Source organism: Mustelus asterias, chromosome 15, assembly GCF_964213995.1.
Source record: "Mustelus asterias chromosome 15, sMusAst1.hap1.1, whole genome shotgun sequence".
Lineage (NCBI taxonomy): Eukaryota > Metazoa > Chordata > Chondrichthyes > Carcharhiniformes > Triakidae > Mustelus > Mustelus asterias.
The window spans coordinates 80,006,373-80,029,842 of NC_135815.1; the positions used below are offsets into that span (position 1 = coordinate 80,006,373).

Genomic DNA, 23,470 nt, shown 5'->3' on the forward strand with positions numbered 1-23,470 from the left:
CAAAAGCTGATAGGTTAACTGGCCTTTCATCCCTTGGTCTCACCTCTCTCACCTTTCTAAAATTGCAGGGTGATGTGCACAATATCCCTATCTAGAGAAACGGTTCCTGAATCATGAGAACTTTGGAAGATTCTGATAAGAGCACCTGTAATGTTCTCAACTATTTCCTTTAAAACCCTTGGGATGGAAATAATCTGATCTTGGGGATTTGTCACTCTTTGCTAATATTTATTTGCTACTGTTATTTAGTTTGTTTTATTTTTTTCCCTACTCCTGTTTCAATCTTAGTTTCCTTGGTATGTCCACCATACTAATCTCTTCCTCTACTGCAAACACTGATACATGTCCACCATTTCTTTATTTTCGTTGACAGCATTACCGCTATCAGTTTAAGAAGCTTGTATTGCTCCAGATCACCACCTTTTCCTAATGTAATTATAAACAAATGTTGGTGTTGATTTTGATATGCCTTGCAAGTTTCCATAACTCTTACCACCTGCTTTGTCCCCTTTGTTATTAGAACCATAGAATCCATACAGTGCAGATGGAAGCCATATGGCCCATCGAATCTGCACCGACTCTTCGACAGAGCATCTTACCCACACCCACCCTCCCGCCCTATCCCCATAACCCCACGCATTTACCATGGCCAATCCACCTAACCCATGTATCTTTTGATACTAGGGGGCAATTTTGCACAGCCCCCATTCACTGGTCCCATTGACATGTACGTTACTCTAGTGCCAACTCTGCATAGTCCTTTGGGATAAATAACCTCATCCTGCACTTCAGTGTCATTTTGTTCTTTATTTGCCATAATTTGGTTCTCACAATTGCCCAACATAGGTTTATGTGAAGTGCTTGGTGTCTCTTCATTTTCTGTTCAGATTATGTAAATGTATAATCAGTGCCCATTTTTTTTTACATATATCACATTTCTAATTGAAATCTTTAAGTTTAATATAATAAATCATCCATTACACCCTGCATTCTTTAGTAGGATGTTTAGGGCGGCACGGTAGCACAGTGGTTAGCACTGCTGCTTCACAGCTCCAGGGTCCCGGGTTCGATTCCCGGCTCGGGTCACTGTCTGTGTGGATTTTGCACATTCTCCTCGTGTCTGCGTGGGTTTCCTCCGGGTGCTCCGGTTTCCTCCCACAGTCCAAAGATGTGCGGGTTAGGTTGATTGGCCAGGTTAAAAATTGCCCCTTAGAGTCCTAAGATGCGTAAGTGAGAGGGATTAGCGGGTAAATATGTGGGGGTAGGGCCTGGGTGGGATTGTGGTCGGTGCAGACTCGATGGGCCGAATGGCCTCCTTCTGCACTGTAGGGTTTCTATGACTTTCTTTCTATGACTTAACCTATGACAAGGAAAACTACTGAAGTAGTTTTAGAACAATTTCCCTTTTTTCCTTTAAACTCCTACCCCCTGATATTATTAATACTTTAACATTGTGATTAGGAATGATGGATCTTAAGGAGATACAATAATGATCCAATTGTGCAAACTGTAAATCTATAGTTTTTGCAAAAACAATTGCCTTATCGTGCTCCATATCTAATTTCATTTGAGCCTTTTTCATAGACAACTTACTCAACAATAAGGATATTTCACTAGCTGTTATATCTGTGCTGATGAAATGTTTTACCCAATCTATTTTGCATGGAATCACTACTTGAGTGATTTATTGAAGATTTTTCTGATTTTTGTATTCTGAACTGCAACGCTAAGGTGACTCAAGTCAGGAGTAAGGGATGCTTCTCCCCTTCCCTATGCATCATAGTGTTTCCAGTTTGCACTCCAGCTCAGTGACTGAGCTGTAGTTTGTGATGATCTTGAGATTATCCCAAGATCTCTTTGGGGAAGCTCATTCTCAGCAACAGCACATAAAGTGGGATAGTTAGGGAAATAACCTTTTTTTGTGCTTAATGTTACATTTGAAATTGACGGAAGAAAGGCTAAGTTAGCCCATCAAGCCCACCTCATAGCATGATGGCTGAAGTATGTTAACTTAATATTTCCTACTAAGCCTTGTAATCTTCTAGCAAAGGTAAATATCCAGAGAAAATGGACCAATGTGGGGCAAATTACTGTGGAAACTCTGCCACCCCCAGCAATCCAAACTATTGTAGATTAGGGAGAAATACAAATCCAGTCCTGTTCCCATAAATGAAATGTTTGAAATGAACAGAATAGTGTGACTGGGTGAGGAGAGAAAGGGGAGGTTACCCTGAAAAATGCTTGAATAGACAGATGGGTTTGATAACTTTGTGAAGCTTGATAAATCACATTGCCAGAATTTGCCATGTTTGCTATATCTAATCTCTCCCATTAATCTGTGACAAAGATACATTGACTGTTTATATTTTCATTAAGTGGAACTTGTTTTAAGCAAATTATACATCTGGTTAAGGATCGGCTCCTTCCAGTAGAGAGCAGTGTGACACCTCAATTGGCAATTGTTGATATTTCTTCTGCTGTTGGATGTCATTGTAATAAGTAGATTGCTGTGTGATATCCTACTCTTCCCCATCACAGGACAATTCAGAAAGCCATTTACTTAAGAAAAAGCTATTTATGAAAACAGCAGATACTGCCATTAAGCATACAAAATCAGTAATCCCCTAAAATCGCTTGAGGTAAAATTTTGTAAAGCTGCCACGAACCAGATATAAAATGGAGACCTAAACTGGAGCAAATATTGGGAACTGCAGTTTGCTGTGTTCTCAGCTCTAGAATTGCCCTGGCAGGACTGCCAGCCTGTTTAACCACAAGAATAATTAGATATTAATTTGGCAAGCTGTTGGTTGTAGACTTGCATCATTAGTGAGCAGGAATCATTTTAAATACATTACATGTTTACATAACACTAGCAGCACTCCTAAAGTGCTTGTGGGTTGATGTGTTTCCTTTGCTGTTTTCATAATTTACGTTACGGGAACCTTGCGTTGTGTTGGTATTGATTTCATCATACTTTATGACATGGATACCCGAAATGCGACAAACACATGCATATTGCAGTGTGCCCATTTGAATTGACAGCACAGAAACAGACCATTTGGCCCTACAGGTCTCTGATGTGTTGATGCTCCACACAACATTAACTTAATGTCTGAATGCTTCTTTCCATCTGCTGCAGAGTAATCTCAGGTCAAGTATAGCGCAAAGCCATATGGCGAGTACTTGACGCTTTCCTAATTATGTCTTCTCTTCAACTTGAGAATTTTTATGCAGTGTTTTTTTTTTAAGTATGTGATTCCAACAGTTCTCTCATACTTTTCATGAAGGCTCATTAATAACAATCCTGTCAAGACTCACTCCAGAAACTTTGAGCACATTAATTTGGTCAAAGTGCTGCAGTTCCTCTTGTATCCTGGTCAATATTTATCCAACATAATCCAGCATTACGAAATCAGCATATCTCGTCATTATCTTATTGCTTGTATATGAGACCTTGCTTTCATGCAAATTTGATTATTACATTTCTCTGTTACAGTAGTGGCTACAATTTAAAAAAAAAATGTAATTGACTATAAAGTGCTTTGGACTTGTTTAAAAAGAACATCCCGAGCGATATATAGGCCAGTCATTTTAAATTCAGTGGTGGGCAAGCTTCTAGAAACAATTATTCGGGATAGAATTAGTAGTCATGTGGAAAAATGTGGGTTGATGAGGAAGAGCCGGCATGGATTTCTAAAGGAGAAATCGTGTTTAACTAACCTGCTGGAGGATTTTGAGGAGGTAACAGAAAAGAGATCGATGAGGGTAATGCTGTTGTGGCATACATGGACGTTCAGAAGGCATTTGATACAGTGCTGCACAACAGACCTGAGAAAAGTTATAGCTCACAAAATAAAAGGGACAGTAGCAATGTGGATGCAAAATTGGCTGAATAATAGGAAGCAGAGAGCAATGGTCAGTGGATATTTTTTTGGCCAGGGAAGGTTTGTAGTGGAGTTCCCAGGGATCGGTATTGGAATCCTTGCTTCTCCTGTTATATATTAATGATCTCGATCTTGGTGTGCAGGGGACAATGTCAAAGTCTGTGTGACACAAAACCTGGAAGTGTAAACTGAGAAGAGGACAGTGGAGAACTTCAAAAGGACATAAACAAGGTGGTGCAGTGGGCAGATAAGTGGCATATGAAATTTAAATGCGGAGAAGTATGAGGTGCTGCATTTTGGTAGGAAGAAGATGGAGAGACAATATAAAATAAGGGGTAAAATTCTTAAAGGGGTGCAGGAGCAGAGGAACCTGGGTGATAGGGACATATAGTATAAGCGCAAGGAGGTTATGCTGAACTTGTATAAGACACTAGTTAGGAATATTGTGTACAGTTCCGGGCATCACTCTATAGGAAGGCTGTGTGTGCATTGGAGAGAGTATCAAAGAGGTTTACAAGAATGGTCCAAGGAATGAGAATCTTTAGTTATGAGGTTAGATTGGAGAGGTTGGGACTATTCCCCTTGGAGAGAAGAAGGCCAAGAGGAGATTAGATGGAGATGCTCAAAATCATGAGGAGGCTGGACAGCCCATTCCCAATCGTAAAAGGATTATGACCAAGGGAGAACAGATTTAAAGTGATTTGCAAAAGAAGCAAATGTGATGTGAGAAATAACTTTTTCACAGAATGAGTGGTTTGGGTCTGGAATGCACTACCTGCAAGTGTGGTGAAGGCAGGTTCATTTGAGTCATGTAAGAGGGCATTAGTGATAACTTGATTAGAAACAATGTGCAGGGCTACAGGGAAAAGGCAGAGGAATGGCACTAAGTTATGATGCTTGTTTGGAGAGCCGGTGCAGACTCGATGGGCCAAATGGCCGCCTTCTGTGCCATAATGATTCTGTGATTGTGAAAGATGCTATAGAATTGCAAAAGCAAAATACTGTGGATGTTGGAAATCTGAAATAAAAACAGGGGAAATGCTGGAAACACTCAGGAAATAGAAACAAAATTTACATGTCAGGTCAATGACCCTTCATCAGACCTGGAGAAAGTTAGAAATACAACAGGTTTTATGCAAATATAGAGACAGGAAAAGCGGAGAGGTGAGGAGAGAACAAAAGGGAAGGTTTGAGAGTGAAGGACAGGAGAGATTAGATGACAGAAGGGATGATGGTTCAAGGCAAAAGGAGATGGAAAGGGGACAAGTAAAACAAAAGATAGCTCTGGAGGAGGTGTAAATGGGGAAAAGCAGGGCCAACACCAAAAAAAAGGCTGAGCCATGATTATGACGGAAATTGTGAACTCAGTTGAGTCCAGTTGGCTGTGAAGTGTAAGACTGAAAGATGAGTTGCTGTTTCTCTGGCTTATGTTGAGCGTCATTGCGACAGCGTCGAAGGTCGAGCACAGAACATTAGAGTAGGAGTGATGCAGAGGATTAGAATGACTTGTCTGGAAGATTTGTTAGTTTCTCCTTGTGTATAGACTCAGTCATTGTTCTCTATATGTACATTATGAGCTGTTGCATCTCACCATAGCCGAGAACAGATAAATGTCCTCCAGACTCTTGAGAATGGTTAGGGTGGCAGACAGTGTTGGGACTCTTTGCAGATCACAGGCCATTATTGGAAATACTGAACTGGTCTCCGAACAATCAGTGAATGCCATTAATCCCTGAATAGGAACTGAAATTTGTTTGTGTCAGGAGCAAGTGCGGGGATGTATCTGTGTAAGAGAGAATTATTAGTTTGATTTAATGGGTAGTTAATATTAAATCACAAATGGGGAATAATAGAGTGACTGTAGACAGAAGGCAACAGATTGATTTAATAATGCTGCCAGACCTGCTGAGATTTTCCAGCATTTTCTCTTTTGGTTTCAGATTCCAGCATCGGCAGTAATTTGCTTCTAACAGATTGATTTAATCAGATGAAAAGACCCTTTAAAAAGGACCGAGATCCAGTAGAGAGGGAGTGACATTTATAAAGCACCTTTTTACAACCTCATTATACCCCAAAAAAGCTTTGCAGCTAATCAAAGTTCAGTACGTTTAAAATGTAGTCACTGTTGTAAGAACTGCAGCAAACGCTTTGTACACAGCAAAGTACTATTTGTTTTACTAATGTTGGTTGAGATTTGAATATTGGCAGGAAAATAATCTTCCTCTTCTTTGAAATGACGCTGTGTGGGATCTTTTACATCCACCCAATGTAGCAGACAGCACCTTGGCTTAACATTGTATTCGAAAGACAGGACCGCCGGCAGTGCAGAACTTCCTCGGTACTGCTCTGAAGCGTCAGCCTAGATCAGATGCTCAAGTTTCAGGATTGGCCTGAATCCGTGAACTGACTCAGGTGATAGTGCCACTGACTAAGCTGTAACTGATACAAGGTGGGCTGTACTGTTAGCTGCGGTATTGCTTCGTCACTTAAATTCTGTATCCTTTCCAGGTATCACATCTCTGGATTAAGAAAAGGAGGGCATGATATATTCTTTGACAATCTTCCTGGTTTACCTGACAATATCCGACCAAGTAGTTCAGGAGGCTATTGGGTAGGCATGGCAGTACTCCGTCCAAATCCCGGCTTTTCTATGGTGGATTTCCTAGCTCCAAGGCCTTGGCTTAAGAATTTGATTTTCAAGGTAGGAAATGTTTCCGTTTTAACTGTTCTGTATTACACATCAACAATGGACCAAGAGATCAACAATAAGGGTCCAGGGTTTCCAGATGTTACTACTTTGTTCAGGTGTGTTTGTCAAATCAGTGCAATGCTATGGAACATTTTAGCTGACCTAGTTCGAAATTTTGGTTCCCAACTCGACGGTCCTGTAAAGAGATATCCATAATTTTCTAAAATGCCAAAGCATTATTTTTCACTGCTCTGGCTCAATTACCTGTGCATCATCAAATTGCTGTTATTCTATGCTGCATCATCACTCTGTCATCCTGAGTAGTTTTGATACTTGCAGGTGGTCTTTTCTGTGAAATATAGTTAATCCAAACCAATTTGACTTTGGTTGAGACTATGGAGCTGTTTGGTGCACTCTTGGAATGGCTGCACATCACTTTTTAATCAATTCAGAAGATGTGGGCATCACTGACTAGGAGAGCATTTATTGCCCATCCCTAATTGCCCTTGAGAAGATGGTTGGAAGTTCCCTTCTTGAACAGCTGCAGCCTATGTGATGTAGGTGCACCCACAATGCTGTTTGGGAGGAAGTTTCAGGATTTGATCCAGTGATAGTGAAGGAATGGCGATATATTTCCAAGTGAGGATGGTGTGTGACTTGGAGAGACTCTTCCAGGCGGTGGTGTTCCCATGCACCTGCTGTCCTTGTCCTTCTTTGTGGTAGAGGTAGTGGGTTGTCAAAGGAGTCTTGCATCTTGTAGATGGTATGTATTGCCACCACTGTGAGTCGGAGGTGGAAGGAAGTGCATGGTTGCAGGTTGGGTGTCAGTCGAGTGCGTTGCTTTGTCCTGGATGGCGTCAAGCTTCTTGTGTTGTTGGAGCTACACTCTTCCAGGCAAGAGGAGATTATTCGTTACACTCCTTACTTGTGCCTTGTAGATGGTGTACAGCCTTCGGGGAATCAGAAGGTGAGTTACTTGCCACTAGATTCCTGGCCTCTGACTTGCTCTTATAGTAGCAGTATTTATGTTGCTTGTCCAGTTTAGACTCTGGTTAATGTTGATAGTGGGCGATTCAGCCATGATAATGTCATTGACTGTTATGGGGTGATGGTTAGATTCTATCTTGTTGAAGATGGTCATTGCCTGGCACTTGTATGGCATGCATGTTACTGTCTGCTTGTCAGCTTAAGCCTGGATATTGTTCAGGTCTTCTATGTTTGGACATGGACTGTTTCAGTATCTGCAGTTGCGAATGGTGCTGAACAATGTGCAATCATCAGTGAACACCCCTGTTTCGGACCTTATGATGGATGCAGCTGAAGATGGTTGGGCATTGAACACTATCCTGAGGAACTCCCTGCAGTGATGTCCTGGAACTGAGATTTTTGACCTCCAATACCACAACAATTTATCTTTGTGCCAGGTATGACTCCAACCAGTGGAGGGTTTCCCCCCTGATTCCCATTGGCTTCAGTTTAGTTAGGGCTCTTTGATGCCACGCAGAATCAAATGTTGCCTTGATATCAAGAGCAGTCACCCTCACCTCACCTCTGGGATTTTGCTTTTTTGTCCATGTTTGAACCAAAGCTGTAATGTGGTCAAGAGTTGAGTGATCCTGGCGGAACCCAACCTGGGTGTCAGTGAGCAGATTATTGCTGAGTAAGTGTTACTTGATAACACTGTTGATGACCTCTTCCATCACTTTGCTGATGATCAAGAGTAGATTTATGGGGTGATAATTGGCTGGTTTGCATTTTCTCTGCTTTTTATGGACAGGGCTACCTGGGCAATTTTCTACAATGCCGGATAGATGCCAGCATTGGAACAGTACTGGAACAGCTAGACTAGGGATGCAGCAAGTTCTGGAGCACGAGTCTTTAGTACTATTGCCGCAATAATGTCAGGGCCCATAGCCTTTGCAGTACCCAGTGCCTTCATAACTTGGAATTAATCAAAGTGGCTGAAGGCTGACATCTGTGATGCTGGGGACCTGGAAGAGGCCAAGATGGATCATCCACTCAGCACTTCTAGCTGAAGGTTGTTGTGAATGTTTTAGCTTTATCTTTTGTACAGCTATGCTGGGCTCCCCATCATTGAGGTTGGGGATATTTGTGTAGCCACGTCCTCCAGTGAATTGTTTAATTGTCCACCACCGTTCATGACTGGATGTGATGGGACTGCAGACGTTAAATCTGATTTGTTGGTTGTGGAATCGCTTAGCTTTATTGCATATTGCTTTTGCTGTTTGCTACATAGGTAGTCCTGAATTGTTGCTTTACCAGATAGACCCCTGATTTTTAGGCATGCTTGGTGCTACTCCTGGCATGCCCTCCTGCACACTTCATTGAAGAACTGAATAACTTTACTGTTGAATTCTGCTTTCGCCTGTGACTAAAGTTTCCAAGCCCCTCAATCCCCACACTGGTAAAGTCTGTTAAACAAATCTGAGGTTAGCCATTAGTAGTTATTGGATTTTGGCTACTTGTGAATTTGTGTCTGCAGCAGTTTTTTCTGATCTCTTGTTTCAAGCTTTTTCCAGACATTTTTTGTTTAACAATCAGCTCCCCTCCTCTTTTTCAGTGATATCCTTGATCCTGTCCTAACCTCAACTGCTTGGACACCTGTGGATATATAGATCATGTAAATGCCAAAACTTGCTTGACCCAGAACTAGACTAGACAATGAGCCTTATTTGATGGATTGCAATGGATCTATCCCTGCATTTATGCATCTTCCAATGTTAGCTTGGTTCTTTCTCCTTCCCTCTGTTTTTTCTGAAAAAGGGAAACGCTAACCAAGTTTCCAATGTTGGGTCCAACACCGATTTATGGTTACAAAATCCTCTGCTTCAGTATTGTTACGATGTGGAGATGCCGGCGTTGGACTGGGGTAAGCACAGTAAGAAGTCTCACAACACCAGGTTAAAGTCCAACAGGTTTATTTGGTAGCCCAAATTGGCTACCAAATAAACCTGTTGGACTTTAACCTGGTGTTGTGAGACTTCTTACTGTTCAGTACTGTTACCCCATGTTTGATGTGTTTTTGATTTTCAGATCATTAAGTTTTCAACAAAGCTTCTTTCCTTTGTGAACTTTGACTCAGCTGAAGAGATGGTCTGTCCAAAGCAGTCACTCTCAACTATGAGCATTGTCATTCAAATGTTGTGGCATAAGTGTTTTTTCAAGTTTTTAAGTTTTATTTATTGGTGTCACAAGTAGGCTTATGTTAACACTGCAATGTAGTTACTGTCAAAGTCCTCTAGTTGCCACACTCTGGTGCCTGTTCGGGTGCACTGAGGGAGAATCTAGCATGGCCAATGCACCTAACCAATGCGTCTTTTGGACTGAAGGAGGAAACCGGAGCATTCACGGGGAGAACGTGCAGACTCCGCACAAACAATGAACCAAGCTAGGAATCGAACTCGGGTCCCTAGCGCTGTGAGGCAGCGGTGCTAACCACTGTGCCACTGCTGTGTTTATACCTGTGTCCAGTAGTCCTACGTTATTGTGCATTTTCGATGCACACTGTAAATCAGTTCTGTAGATGTGAACGGTTGAGAGTTTGATTAAAAATAAATGAAAACTTAAGGATAGGATTGAATTCAATTTTTTAAAAATACTAGATACTTGATTTTTGTAAGCTCTTTCTGAAAAATTTCTTTGAGGAATAGAGAAACAAATGTGTTCCTAATTAGTAACAAAACTGTTGCAAATGGGCTGCTGGAAGATTTAAGATAGACTTTTGTCATAGTTAAAGAATCATCTCTAATTTGAGATTAAGTTTATGATGCCATAATTAGGAGCAGCTTGCTGTTCAGTTCAGCAATGGGGAATACAAGATTATTTTAACAATAGGCCTGATTTTAAATTGGCAACAGATCAATATGTGTTACCTGATTTTCATTAAATTTCTAATAATGCTTCAAGGTCCTGTCTTTTCCCCTTTTGAAGTCTGTCAACTGGATTGCAACTTAAATTGGGGAAATTTGACTCCATTGTGATCAAGCAATTCCTATGAGAATTGATTCTTGAATCGGTTTCCAGCAGATATTAACCTGTCACCTTACATAAATTGAGCTTTTCCAATACTCTGGTGCCCATATCCTGACATGAACCAAATCTTGTATGACTGAAGAGACATATTGGACTCAAAATGTTAACTCTGTTTCTCTCTCTACGGATGCTGCCAGACCTGCTGAGTTTTTGCAGCACTTTGTTTTTCATTCAGATTTTCATCATCTGTAGTATTTTGCTTTTGTTATAATGCACCAGATGTTTGGTTCAGATTTTAAAATTCTTTTCCCTGTTTTCAATGGCCATGGCTTTGCTTATCCCTAATTTTCCAACTTCCTCTACCTGCACAAATCTCTGAAATGGCTGTATTGCCAGACCTGCTGTGTTTTTCTTGTATTTTGTATTTGTATTTCAGATTTGCGGTATTTTGATTTAACCCAGTAAAGTCTACTTGCCCAAGCTTCTTGTCATCTATACTAATGCCTCAAGTGGCTTGGTGTCAGGTTTTGCTCTATAATGCTTCTGTGCAGCTCCTTGGGATACTTAACTACATTGAACATAGGACATTGGAGCAAGAATAGGCCATGTGGATCTCAAGCCTGCTCTGCTGCCATTCAGTAAGATCATGGCTGATCTGGTTATGGCCCACTTTCCTGTCTGCCCTGCCCCGGGCACCCATAACCCTTGACTCCCTTGTCAATCAAACTTTTGTCTTATTCAGCCTTTAATAAATTTAAAGATCCAGCTTCAACTACTTTCTAGTGAAGATGATTCCACAGACCAATGACTCTCTAAAGGAAATAAAATTATCCTCATCTTGATCTTATTTTTAAACTATGTCCCTTAGATTTAGTCTCCCTCACAAGAGAAAATATCCTCCAGACATCCATCCTTTCAAGTCCCCTCAAAATCTTATCAGTTTCAATAAGATCACCTCTAATTCTCCTAAACTCCAATGCCCTACCTGTTCAATGTTTCTTCTTAAAATAAACCCTTCATCCCTGGTATGAGTTGAGTGAACATTGTCTGAACTGTTTTTAAAGCAGTTATATATTTTCAAATAAAGGAACTAGAACAGTACCCCGTATTCCAGATGTGGTCACATCAAGGTCCTGTACAGCTGCAGTAAAACATCCCTACTCTTGTATTCCATTCCTCTTGCAATAAATGCTAACATTCCTTCCTCATCACTTGCTGTACCTGTATAATAACTTTGTGTTTCACATATGAGGGTACTCGGATCCTTCTGTACCAGCAAGTTCTGCAGTCTCTTTCTATTTGAATAGTATACTGCTTTTTTGTTGTTCTTACCAAAGTGGACCAGTTCACATTTTCCCATATTATACTCCATCTGCCAAATTTCTGCTCACTCACTTAACCTCTTTTTCTCCCTTTGCATACTCTACCTTCTCTTGACAACTTACCTTCTTACCTATCTTGGTGTTATCTAAAAATCTTTCTACCATACACTAAGTCCCTTCATCTCAAGTCAGTGATATAAAGTGTAAAAAGTGGAGGACCCAACACTGCGGCATTGCACTAGTTATAGCTTGCCAATCTGAAACAGACCCATGTATCCCTTCTCTGCTGCCTGTTAGCATACACATCTTTTATCCACTTCTAGCCACTTCTTTATACCCTGGGATGCAGGCTATTTGGTCCTGGGGACTTGTTAGCCTTTAAGTCGAATAGTATTCCTAACTTTTTTTTCCCTGACAATCATTGTTTTAAGTTCATCCTGCCCTACATATTAGTAAGTCGTTGCTCGGTTGGGGTAAATTGTAGACAGCAGCTGAGAGGACACATGAAAAGACTCTGTGGTTACCATTTTTAAAGAACACTTGATATTCAGAGTCCACTGCGTTATAATAAGGTTTTCTGTTCATTTTAAGTGTTTTTAAATTCTTTTTGATGAATTCTATACTTGTAGCTAATTAGAATCATAGAGGTTTACAGCATGGAAACAGGTCCTTTGGCCCAACTTGTCCATGCCGCCTTTATTTTTTTTAAAACCCCTAAGCTAATACCAATTGTCCGCGTTTGGCCCATATCCCTCTATACCCATCGTATCCATGTAACTATCTAAATGCTTTTTAAAAGACAAAATTGTATCCGCCTCTCCTACTACCTCTGGCAGCTTGTTCCAGACACTTACCACCCTCTGTGTGAAAGAATTGCCCCTCTGGACACTTTTGTATCTCTCCCCTCTCACCTTAAACCTACGCCTCTAGTTTTAGACTCCCCCACCTTTGGGAAAAGATATTGACTATCTAGCTGATCTGCGCCCCTCATTATTTTATGGACCTTTATAAGATCACCCCTCAGCCTCCTACGCTCCAGAGAAAAAAGTCCCAGTCTATCCAACCTCTCCTTATAACTCAATCCATCAAGTCCCGGCAGCATCCTAGTAAATCTTTTCTGCACTCTTTCTAGTTTAATAATATCCTTTCTATAATAGGGTGACCAGGATTGCACCCAGTATTCCAAGTGTGGCCGTACCAATATCTTGTACAACTTCAACAAGCCATTCCAACTCCTGTATTCAATGTTCTGACCGATGAAACCAAGCATGCCGAATGCCTTCTTCACCACTCTGTCCACCTGTGACTCCACTTTCAAGGAGCTATGAACATGTACCCCTAGATCTCTTTGTTCTGTAACTCTCCCCAATGCCCGACCATTAACTGAGTAAGGTTTGCCCTGGTTCAATCTACCAAAATGCATCACCCCGCATTTGTCTAAATTAAACTCCATCTGCCATTCATTAGCCCACTGGCCCAATTGATCAAGATCCCGTTGCAATTGGAGATAACTTTCTTCACTGTCCACTATGCCACCAATCTTAGTGTCATCTGCAAACTTACTAACCATGCCTCCTATATTCTCATCCAAATCATTAATATAAATGACAAATAACAGTGGACCCAGCACTGATCCTGGAGGCACACTGCTGGTCAATATAAAAGTTGGCATATGATGTTGCAGCTGTATAGAACGATGGTTAGGCCACATTTGGAATACTGCGTCCAGTTCTGGTCACCACACTACCAGAAGGACATGGAGGCTTTGGAGAGAGTACAGAGAAGGTTTACCAGGATGTTGCCTGGTATGGAGGGTCTTAGCTATGAGGAGAGATTGGGTAAACTGGGGTTGTTCTCCCTGGAATGACGGAGGATGAGGGGCGACCTAATAGAGGTGTATAAAATTATGAAGGGCATAGATAGAATGAACAGTGGGAAGCTTTTTCCCAGGTCGGAGGTGACGAACACAGGGGGTCACGGGTTCAAGGTGAGGGGGGGGGGCAGGGGGGCAAGGTTCAATACAGATGTCAGGGGGACGTATTTTACACGGAGAGTGGTGGGGGCCTGGAATGCACTGCCAAGCAAGGTGATTGAGGCGGACAGGCTGGGGTCATTTAAGACTTATCTAGATAACCACATGAACAGACTGGGAATAGAGGGATACAAAAGAATGGTCGAGTGGGCACATGAGTGGCGCAGGCTTGGAGGGCCGAAGGGCCTGTTCCTGTGCTGTATTGTTCTTTGTTCTTTTGTTCCCACAGACTCCCCCAATTAACTTTTGAAAGTTCCTGCCTGATACTATCAAAATTGGTTTTGCCCCAATTTAGAATTTTAATTTTTGGGCCAGACCTATCATTCTCCATAGCTATCTTAAAACCAATAGAATTATGGTCACTGGTCCCAAAGTGATATCTCACTAACACTTCTGTCACCTGCCCTTCCTTATTTCCCAAAAATCAATTTGTGATAGATTTTTTTTTGTCTAAGCATTTAACCTGCACGGGGACAGATTTCAATAAAGCTCGGCACAACATCGTGGGCCGAAGGGCCTGTTCTGTGCTGTACTGTTCTATTTGCTCATTCAGATCCAAGTGTTTAATGTGTAGGTCGTGGTTATTGGGTTGTTGCAAAGGTTTAAGCTTCTGAAATTCTCATATTCTCAGTTGGTGTCAATCTTTTGATGGGTATCTGGAGGAAAGTTTACTTTAGTTTTGGAATTTTTTGAAATAGATTCTCATTGTGGCTCTCTCTCGATAAAATGCCTTGATCATCCATTATATCAATTATATAACACCAGCTGTAAATAAAATTGAAAAAGGATTTGTATTCACAAGAATTGGTCATTTATTGTAAATTCATTGCATAGTGATCACTGTTTTCCTTTTGATCATGAAGCCTTCTATTAACTGTCTTTAATGTGTGACCTTCTGAGGTGTGAATATTCTTCAAAACAGTGCATTAACACCTTCAGGTTCCACTGATCCCCTTTAATTAAGCAGGCTGATTGGTACCTTCTCCATGCGATGAAATATTGGTCGACACGTGTGCTGTCCTTCAGGCCCATCATTGCTCTTGTCTAAATACAGTCAGTTTCTTTTTGCGCCTTCCCCTGCCCTCACTTTGCTTCCACACTTTTGTGTTTCCTTTTTGCCTGAAATGATCCTGGATAAACCTTCTGCTTCTCTCCTAATTCTAATATCATGTTGCTGTTTGAACACCAAACCCTGGGGGACTTTATTCAAAATATTTAGTTCCATTGGATCCTATTTCTGGCTACCAAAGGTCTAAACTTTTAGAGCAAATGCTAATTGTGAAAAATAATCTTCGATGTCAGCTTTTTTTTTGGAAGCGGTTGGTTGTAAATGTAACTGTTTCCTTCAGAAAACTTTTTCCCATTAATAAATCTTTAACTATAATAGAAACAGGAAATGCTGAAAATGGAGAGCAGGTCTTGCGGCATTTGTGGAGAGCAACTTGAGAACTAGTTTCAGGTTGGTGACCAGTTGTCAGAACGGGATAAAATGTACCTCTTGCAACGATGCAGAGCTATAAGAAAGAAAATAAACTTGCATTTATGTAATGCATATTTACAGCCTCAATGTTTGAGATTGAATATTCCTAATGCAGCCCAGTGGGTTGCTAACTCAGAACACAGAATTAATCAAAGCTAGAACCAGCCCAAGCTGTATAGAGGCGGTAATTGTGGATCACGATTTGAGGAGGATTTGAATAAACCTATTCTTAGACTCATACAGTGCAGAAAGAGGCCATTCGATCCATCGAGTCTGCACCGACCACAATCCCACCGAGGCCATATCCCCATAACCCCATGCATTTACCGTAGCTAGTCTCCCTAACACTAAGGGGCAATTTAGCATGGCCAATCCACCTAACACACACACCTTTGTATTGTGGGAAGAAACTGGACCACCTGGAGGAAACCCACGCAGATCCTTGATCCCGAGGCTCACCTTAAAGATACTGTTTGATATTCACAGGGATGGATTGGTAGGAAAATGTTTGAGTTCTAAAATTGGCTCTCGGTGGCACAGTGGTTAGCACTGCTGCCTCACAGTGCCGGGGTCTGGGTTCGATTCTTGCCTTGTGTCACTGTCTGTGTGAAGTCTGCACGTTCTCCCCGTATATGCGTGGGTTTCCTCTGGGTGCTCCGGTGTCCTCTCTGAAAGACATGCTGGTTAGGTGCATTGGCCATTCCCCCTCCGTGTACCCGAACAGGCGCTGGAGTGTGGCAACTAGGGGATTTTCATAGTAACCTCATTGCAGTGTTAATGTCAGCCCACTTGTGACACCAATTAATAAACTTTAAACTTGTATTTCTATTTTTGTACTGTCCCATGTTAATGTATCTAATTTATTCACTGGCCTCACCTACAACACAATTTTATTTACATGAAATCTGTTTATAGGAGGAAAGGCAATTATCTTCTATTTTTTCTCTCTTGCAAAATGCTTAACTGTGATTATAAAATTTCACCTAACGGTCTTTGTTCTTTTTTAGCTGTTCAGCCAGGAAATGACCATGAAGTTTGTCCCCAAGTATGGTCTTGTACTGGAGCTGAATGAGGATGGATCAGTCAGGAGAAGCTTCCATGATCCTCATGGAGTAGTGGTGCCTGCAGTTAGTGAGGCAGACGAGCATGATGGCTACCTGTACGTTGGTTCCTACTACTCGCCTTTCCTCAGCCGGCTGAATCTCAATGAGGTTTAACCTCCTGGTGTGGATTGAAGAGATTTCTGCTGAAGGTCATTCTACAAAAGCTAATTTAGAACATTCCGCCAACTGATATTTAAACAAAACGCATTTGGAAAGGTTGCCTTGCTTTGAAGATCATAAACATGAATGTTCAAAATTTAATTTTTCTTGTTTGTCCTTCGAAGATCAACAGGCTTCCGTGAAGGATTGTTAAACCTGACAGTGAGGAAGGATTTATTATTCTGTTAGTTATCGACCAGTTCATTGCTCTGAAGTTAGATAAGTTATTAAAAATTAATAGAATTAATACATTGCACTAAGCCTATAATTATACCTACTTTTGAAAGCGCAGCAATCATACAACCCAATTTGGTGAATTTACGTAATGTGACATAATGAATATTATGAACTTTAGAATTTACCAACAGTTTAAGCGCTGAACTGCAGTGTTTGTGGTTTTAGTAATTCTTCTGCTTAATAACGTGATGGGTTGAGGGCTCAGTTAAATTGAGCATTGGATTTAATTCAGTTTGGGATGATACACGTGGGCCACACTTCACGTTTTTTTAATTTAGGGAAAACAGCAGGAACTGGACCGTGGGGGAAAGCTAGAATTAATGATTTGCGTTCCAGATGGTGACGACGGTGTTTATGGGCAGATATTGGTAGATAACCTATCTGTTAGCCCTCCAGTACTTTTCTCCACCCTACAGTGTAGTTTCAGGGATTAGAGATTTAAAAAAAACTTTACCTCATTTTCCCACTCACCCAAAGCCACATGATTGTGAATATGTGAAATAGACAGCGAAGATAGATTATTCATAGCCAGTTGGTGTCTTTAAACCGTTTTGAGATGCTATCATACTAAACTGTTTTTTCCAGGACGATTTCATGTTTCCTAAAATGGGGATCAGCGGGTGTTGGGTGAGACCGAATTTCTATCATTCCAGCCAATTTGATGGACTAAATGGAATTTTCTCACCAAAATTTGCCTCTATGTACTGCTGTTTGATTGCAGCATTCAGGCTACCTCAGATCGATAAAGACGTACAGATTAACAGCCGCTCTCATTTCGGGTTCCTCAGAGTTTGACGTTCTAACATTTGCAAGTGGTGGCAGCTATTGCTGGTGAAGACAGTGATTGGTCAGAACTGGTGGCCATTTTCTATTCGGACACTATGGCTTGTCTTCTAGTTGCTAATTGGTTTTAAAATGAAGTTGAAAAATTCTTGAAACTGTTGTAAAACCTCTTGTCCCTCCAGTTCTGCTGGCCACGTGAGTTGAAGAATGAATGAAAAGTGAACTTGCTGATAACATTTTTCAATTGTATGAATGGGTGTAAGTCACAGTACGGTGTGTTGCTGCATTATAAATCCAATCTGAATGTGCTTTATTTATCTGCCAGAATATCTGTACTGAAGATGGATGGACTTGTAACTTATTGTCAATGTATAAATTACAGCCTGAAGCTGTTTAGGAAAGATCACTAACTGCATTCCCCAAATGATTAAAATTGAGTTCTCCAGTCTGTCTCTATAAGACTGTTGGTGGCACATTGCAGGATTGTATTTCTAATCATTAAGATGTTCCAGACATCTAGATTTATAAGACTGCAGCACATTTGTTTTACATTGCTCATTAAAAAGAATGACCATGCAGAAATGAGGAACTTTTAAAAAAAACTTGTGTTTTGTTTTACTGTTTAACGATGCAGCCCTAGTTGCTGTTTGGGGAATGCCTGGATGTGGATGCAACTAATGTAATTACAAGCCCACAATTCCTGGGGATATAATTTCAGGAGAGTAACAGAACCCATTTCTGTTAGATCTCCTTTTGGCATCACTCAAAATCCGACTAAGAAGCGGTTGGGGCATTTCTATGCCCTCCCACCTCCGGGCGTGACATCACTGTTTCCTGGTCTTCCTTACAAACCCCTGCATTCCTGTATGAACAGCAAGAAGTCTCACAACACCAGGTTAAAGTCCAACAGGTTTATTTGGAATTGTGATTTTTCAGAGCACCGCTCCTTCATCACGTGATTGACTTACCTGATGAAGGAGCAGCGCTCCGAAAGCTCGTGATTCCAAATAAACCTGTTGGACTTTAACTCTGGTGTTGTGAGACTTCTTACTGTGCCTACCTCAGTCGAATGCCAGCATCTCCACATCATTCAGGTATGAAGCAAGTGTCTGCCATAACTCAGTAATACTCTCACTTATCCTGAGTTAAAAGGTTGTGGGTTCAAGTCCCATTTCAGCCACTTGAATCCATTTAATCTAGGCTGATACTACAACACCAGGATTAGTCCCAAAAAAGCTGGAAATACTCTGGCAGTATGTGTGGCAATAAAATCAAAGTTAATGTTTCAAGCTGGTGACACTTTGTCTGAGATCTCAGATGTAGGTGGCAGAGACTAAACAAAGGGAAAATAAATAGTCCAGATCGGGAGAAATCAATTCTGTGGGGCAGGAGCAATCTGAAACAATAAGTTTACCAAGATAATCCTGTTTGAGGATCTTGGGAATCATGGTTGGGGGACAGAGTTTGGAGGCTGTGTAGGGAAGATCTCCAGAGGAGATATGATCAGTGATAATCTTGGAAATGATGGTCTGATATTTGATGGTGAACTTGTGATTCAGTGGGAAGAAGGAGGCCATGTCAGAGTTCTCCTCTGCGGCTTGGTGGTTGGTTTGCCAAACAACAGCACCCTTGTCAATGTAAGTATTGGAACTGAGAGAATCAAGTGCTGTAAATTCAGAGAGAATGAAAGGGAACAGAACAATTAAGACAGTGAATGTCAATGTCAGTTTTCAATGAAAAGATGTAGAAAAGAGGGTAAACAGAAGGGCCCATTTGGAAGGCAATGAAGGGTCTACTGTGCATGGTAAAGATTTATAGAGAGAGAGAAAGAGCGCGCCTCTACAGTGCAGAGGCCAGTCGGCCCATCGAGCCTGCACCACCAACAATCCCACTGAGGCCCTGTCCCCTTAACACCACACACTTACCCTGCTAATCCCCCTGACACTGAGGGACAATTCAACATGCTGCTAGATCTGCTGAGATTTTCCAGCATTTTCTCTTTTGGTTTCAGATTCCAGCATCCGCAGTAATTTGATTTTATACTGCTGTGTGCAATCTTGGAGAAAAATTCTTGGGATCTTAAAAACATTTAAAAAAATTTTCTTGAGAACATTTCTACTGGATACATAATTATTGAAAACAGAGGAAAAAAGGCAGCTGGGCTGACAGTCGAGCATCGTCTAACTGGTAATGAGCCTGTTTGCTTTTGTATTGGTGTAGGAAGATAGTGCGTCGGAAGGATCGATGTGTTGATTGACTAATGACTGGGACATTAGGGCAGGTTTTGTGATGAAACCTCCAGAAATACGTTTAATCACAGCTGGCAACCCTACCTGCGATTGTGCTTCCTTTGATACAAGTCTCAATAGGGTTCCATGAAGTTCTGATGCAGCCTCATTTGAGGTATTGTATATAGTTTTACTGCCCTGCACCCACCTCTAAATGCACATTCGGATTAGAGATGAACAACAAGAATGATCCTTCGTTTAAATAAGATATTTAGATAGGCCTTGAGCCTTAGGGCTTGAATTAATTGATAGGCATAGAGCTTGAAGAGATTTGATCATTAAAATTATGAACAGTACTGGAAACTTGCAAGTAAATACATTGCTAAAAAAATAAACTCTTTACATTGGAATTCTGGCAAACTGGATATTCATTGCCCATAGAATCCTTACATGCAGAAGGAGGCTATTTGGCCCAACAAGTTTGCAGTGACTCTCTGAAAAAGCATCTTACCCAGGTAATGTGTTTTTTGTTTATTCTGATTTCTGCCTTTATAAATGGTGGCATTTTCCCCAACCCTTAAATTTGGAAATGGTCCAAATCCTCTATTAATCATTTGCACAGCAAACATAAGGTAAGATGAAAATAAAAGGATTGTTTTTACGCACATGCGAGAGGGATTTCACAATTTACACTCAGACAATAAATGGGGGTTAAGGAAAAAGGAAGAGGGTTCAGGGCATGACCACAATAAAGTCTAAGTATGTGTTTCACATGTATCCACAATCCAGAATCCAAAGTCAACTGGAATGCTCTTCTGAGGGATTGTAGGATGCTCCCATCTTCCTACAGCGAGGGACGATGACACACAGAATGAGTTAGTCTGGCGACATGAGTTCCAGTAGTTAGCAGGTTCGATGAGGGTTAGAGTTCTTTCTGCTGCCACTAGCTTGATGGTAGACAGCACAGCCTGTTGCCTGGAGTTCTGTTCATTTTGGAAGTCGAACAGGAACTGCTCACAAATTTGATTGAATTCTTTGAGGAGGTAACTAAGTGTGTAGATGAAGGTAGAGCAGTTGATGTTGTATACATGGATTTTAGGAAGGTTTGATAAGGTTCCCCATGGTCGGCTCATGAAGAAAGTAAGGAGGTGTGGGATAGAGGGAAATTTGGCTGATTGGATAAGTAACTGGCTATCTCATAGAAGACAGAGGGTGATGGTGGATGGAAAATTTTCAGACTGGAGACCAGTTACCAGCGGTGTACCACAGGGATCAGTGCTGGGTCCTCTGCTATTTGTGATTTTTATCAATGACTTGGAGGAGGGGGCTGAAGGGTGGGTCAGTAAATTTGCTGATGACACCAAGATTGGTGGATGAGGTGGAGGGCTGTTGTAGGCTGCAAAGAGACATTGATAGGATGCAGAGCTAGGCTGAAAAATGGCAGATGGAGTTTAACCCTGATAAGTGCGAGGTGATTCATTTTGGTAGGACAAATTTGAATGCGGATTACAGGGTCAACGGCAGGTTGAGGGAGGGTTCTGAGGAATGTGGAGGAACAGAGATATCTTGGGGTTCATATCCACAGATCTCTGAAGGTTGCCACTCAAGTGGATAGAGCCGTGAAGAAGGCCTATAGTGTGTTAGCGTTTATTAACAGGGGGTTTGAGTTTAAGAGCCGTGGGGTTATGCTGCAACTGTACAGGACCTTGGTGAGACCACATTTGGAATATTGTGTGCAGTTCTGGTCACCTCACTATAAGAAGGATGTGGAAGCATTGGAGAGAGTGCAGAGGAGAGTTACCAGGATGCTGCCTGGTTTGGAGGGTAGGTCTTTTGAGGAAAGGTTGAGGGAGCTAGGGCTTTTCTCTTTAGAGCGGAGGAGGATGAGAGGCGACTTAATAGAGGTTTATAAGATGATGATGGGGATAGATAGAGTGGATGTTCAGAGACTATTTCCTTGGGTGGATGTAGCTGTTACTAGGGGGCATGACTATAAGGTTCATGGTGGGAGATATAGGAGGGATGTCTGAGGTAGGTTCTTTACTCAGAGAGTGGTTGGGATGTGGAATGGACTGCCTGTTGTGATAGTGGAGTTGGACACTTTAGGAACTTTCAAGCGGTTATTGGATAGGCACATGGAGCACACCAGAATGATAGGGAGTGGGATAGCTTGATCTTGGTTTCGGACTAAGCTCGACACAACATCGAGGGCCGAAGGGCCTGTACTGTTCTATGTTCTAAATGATATCACAGTGCAGCTTGAGGGAGGTCATGCTCAATGTTAGACACAGGGTGGCTGGAATCTTGAGGTTGAATTGGAGTCAGGATTTTTTTTGGTTTTGGAGACACTGGTGTCAGGTTAACTAATTGATGTTCTCTTTGTCAAAGTCGTCGTGTTAGGCCCGCTAATGTTTTAACCATTAGATCCATTATGAGAGAGTAAGACCTGTAAAGGTTTTCCTTAGTTTGAAATTAGCTGGAAGAGACTCACCATTTCTGTGGCCATTGTTACTTTGACACTGCTGCAAGGCACCAGGTAACTGGCTGAACCACTTGGATATTGTCCATTTTGGAAAAAAGCATGGAGAGTGCATGCATGTGTGTTCGAACATGACAAATGTATAATCACAATATGCAGTAGTACGCACCTTTGGAGAACCCTGCTGTATACCTACCAGCAATCTGTAAAAAAAATCATTCATCACTCCTGGTTTCTGTCACTCAGCCAACATTGTGTCCATGCTGGCACTGTTCCTTTTATTCCACAGGCAACTTTTTCAAATGCTTTTTTCCATAGAGACCACGTTTACCTCATTAACCCTTCCTGTTACCTGATCAAAAACTCAGTAAAATTTAGTTAAGCACAATTTGCTTTTAACAATCCAAATGATAATTTTGTCCTGAATTATAATCTCTAATAATCTTCTTGTTCATTGATATTAAACTGACTGGTATGTAGTTGCTGGGCATCTGCAATTTTCTAGTCCTCTGGCACCACCCCTGCATCCACCCTTACTTCCCTCTGTATCCTTAAGTGCATCCCATCTAATTCTGGTGACATGTCAACTTTAACTATAGCCAATACCTCCATTTGGTCAATTTTTAGCCCATCCATTGTCTCACCAGCCTCCTCTTTCACTATGACTTTGGCGGCAGCATCATCATCTTTGGTAATGTACACATTTCAAACTTGAGCCATGCCCTTTGCCTCCATGTGTCTAATTCAATGCAAATTGTTCATGCTGGGAAGAGGCCGCTCTCTTTCCTACAAGAACCTTCACCTATGTAACCTGTTGGACTAAGAAGAGTGATGAGTGCTTGAGGGAATGGCTGTTGGGTTATAATTTAATGCAAACAATCATGTTTTTGTTCAACTTTAAGGAGGTTGAGGATCATGAGCTTGGGGGGGCTGTTGGTGGCGGGGGCTATGATCTCCAAAGACAGATTCCCTGCAAGTACAGCGTTGCAATCATTTAAAAAATTCACTGGATACAGACTTATTTCTGCCTCAGCAATACAAAGCTCAGTTTGCTGCTTAATAATTCTATTCAAACGACACT

General features: G+C 41.4%; 1 protein-coding gene across 1 annotated transcript in view; it reads left to right on the forward strand.

The window, feature by feature from the left end:
• Window positions 1–18,276, forward strand: part of apmap (adipocyte plasma membrane associated protein) — a 52,978-nt gene extending 34,702 nt beyond the window's left edge. Inside the window, exons 8-9 of the mRNA XM_078230229.1 lie at window positions 6,393–6,585; window positions 16,408–18,276. Of these exons, the coding sequence (XP_078086355.1) occupies window positions 6,393–6,585; window positions 16,408–16,617 (403 nt within the window). The 3' untranslated portion in view covers window positions 16,618–18,276. The remainder of the gene's footprint in view (window positions 1–6,392; window positions 6,586–16,407) is intronic.
• The last annotated feature ends 5,194 nt before the right edge of the window (window positions 18,277–23,470 follow it).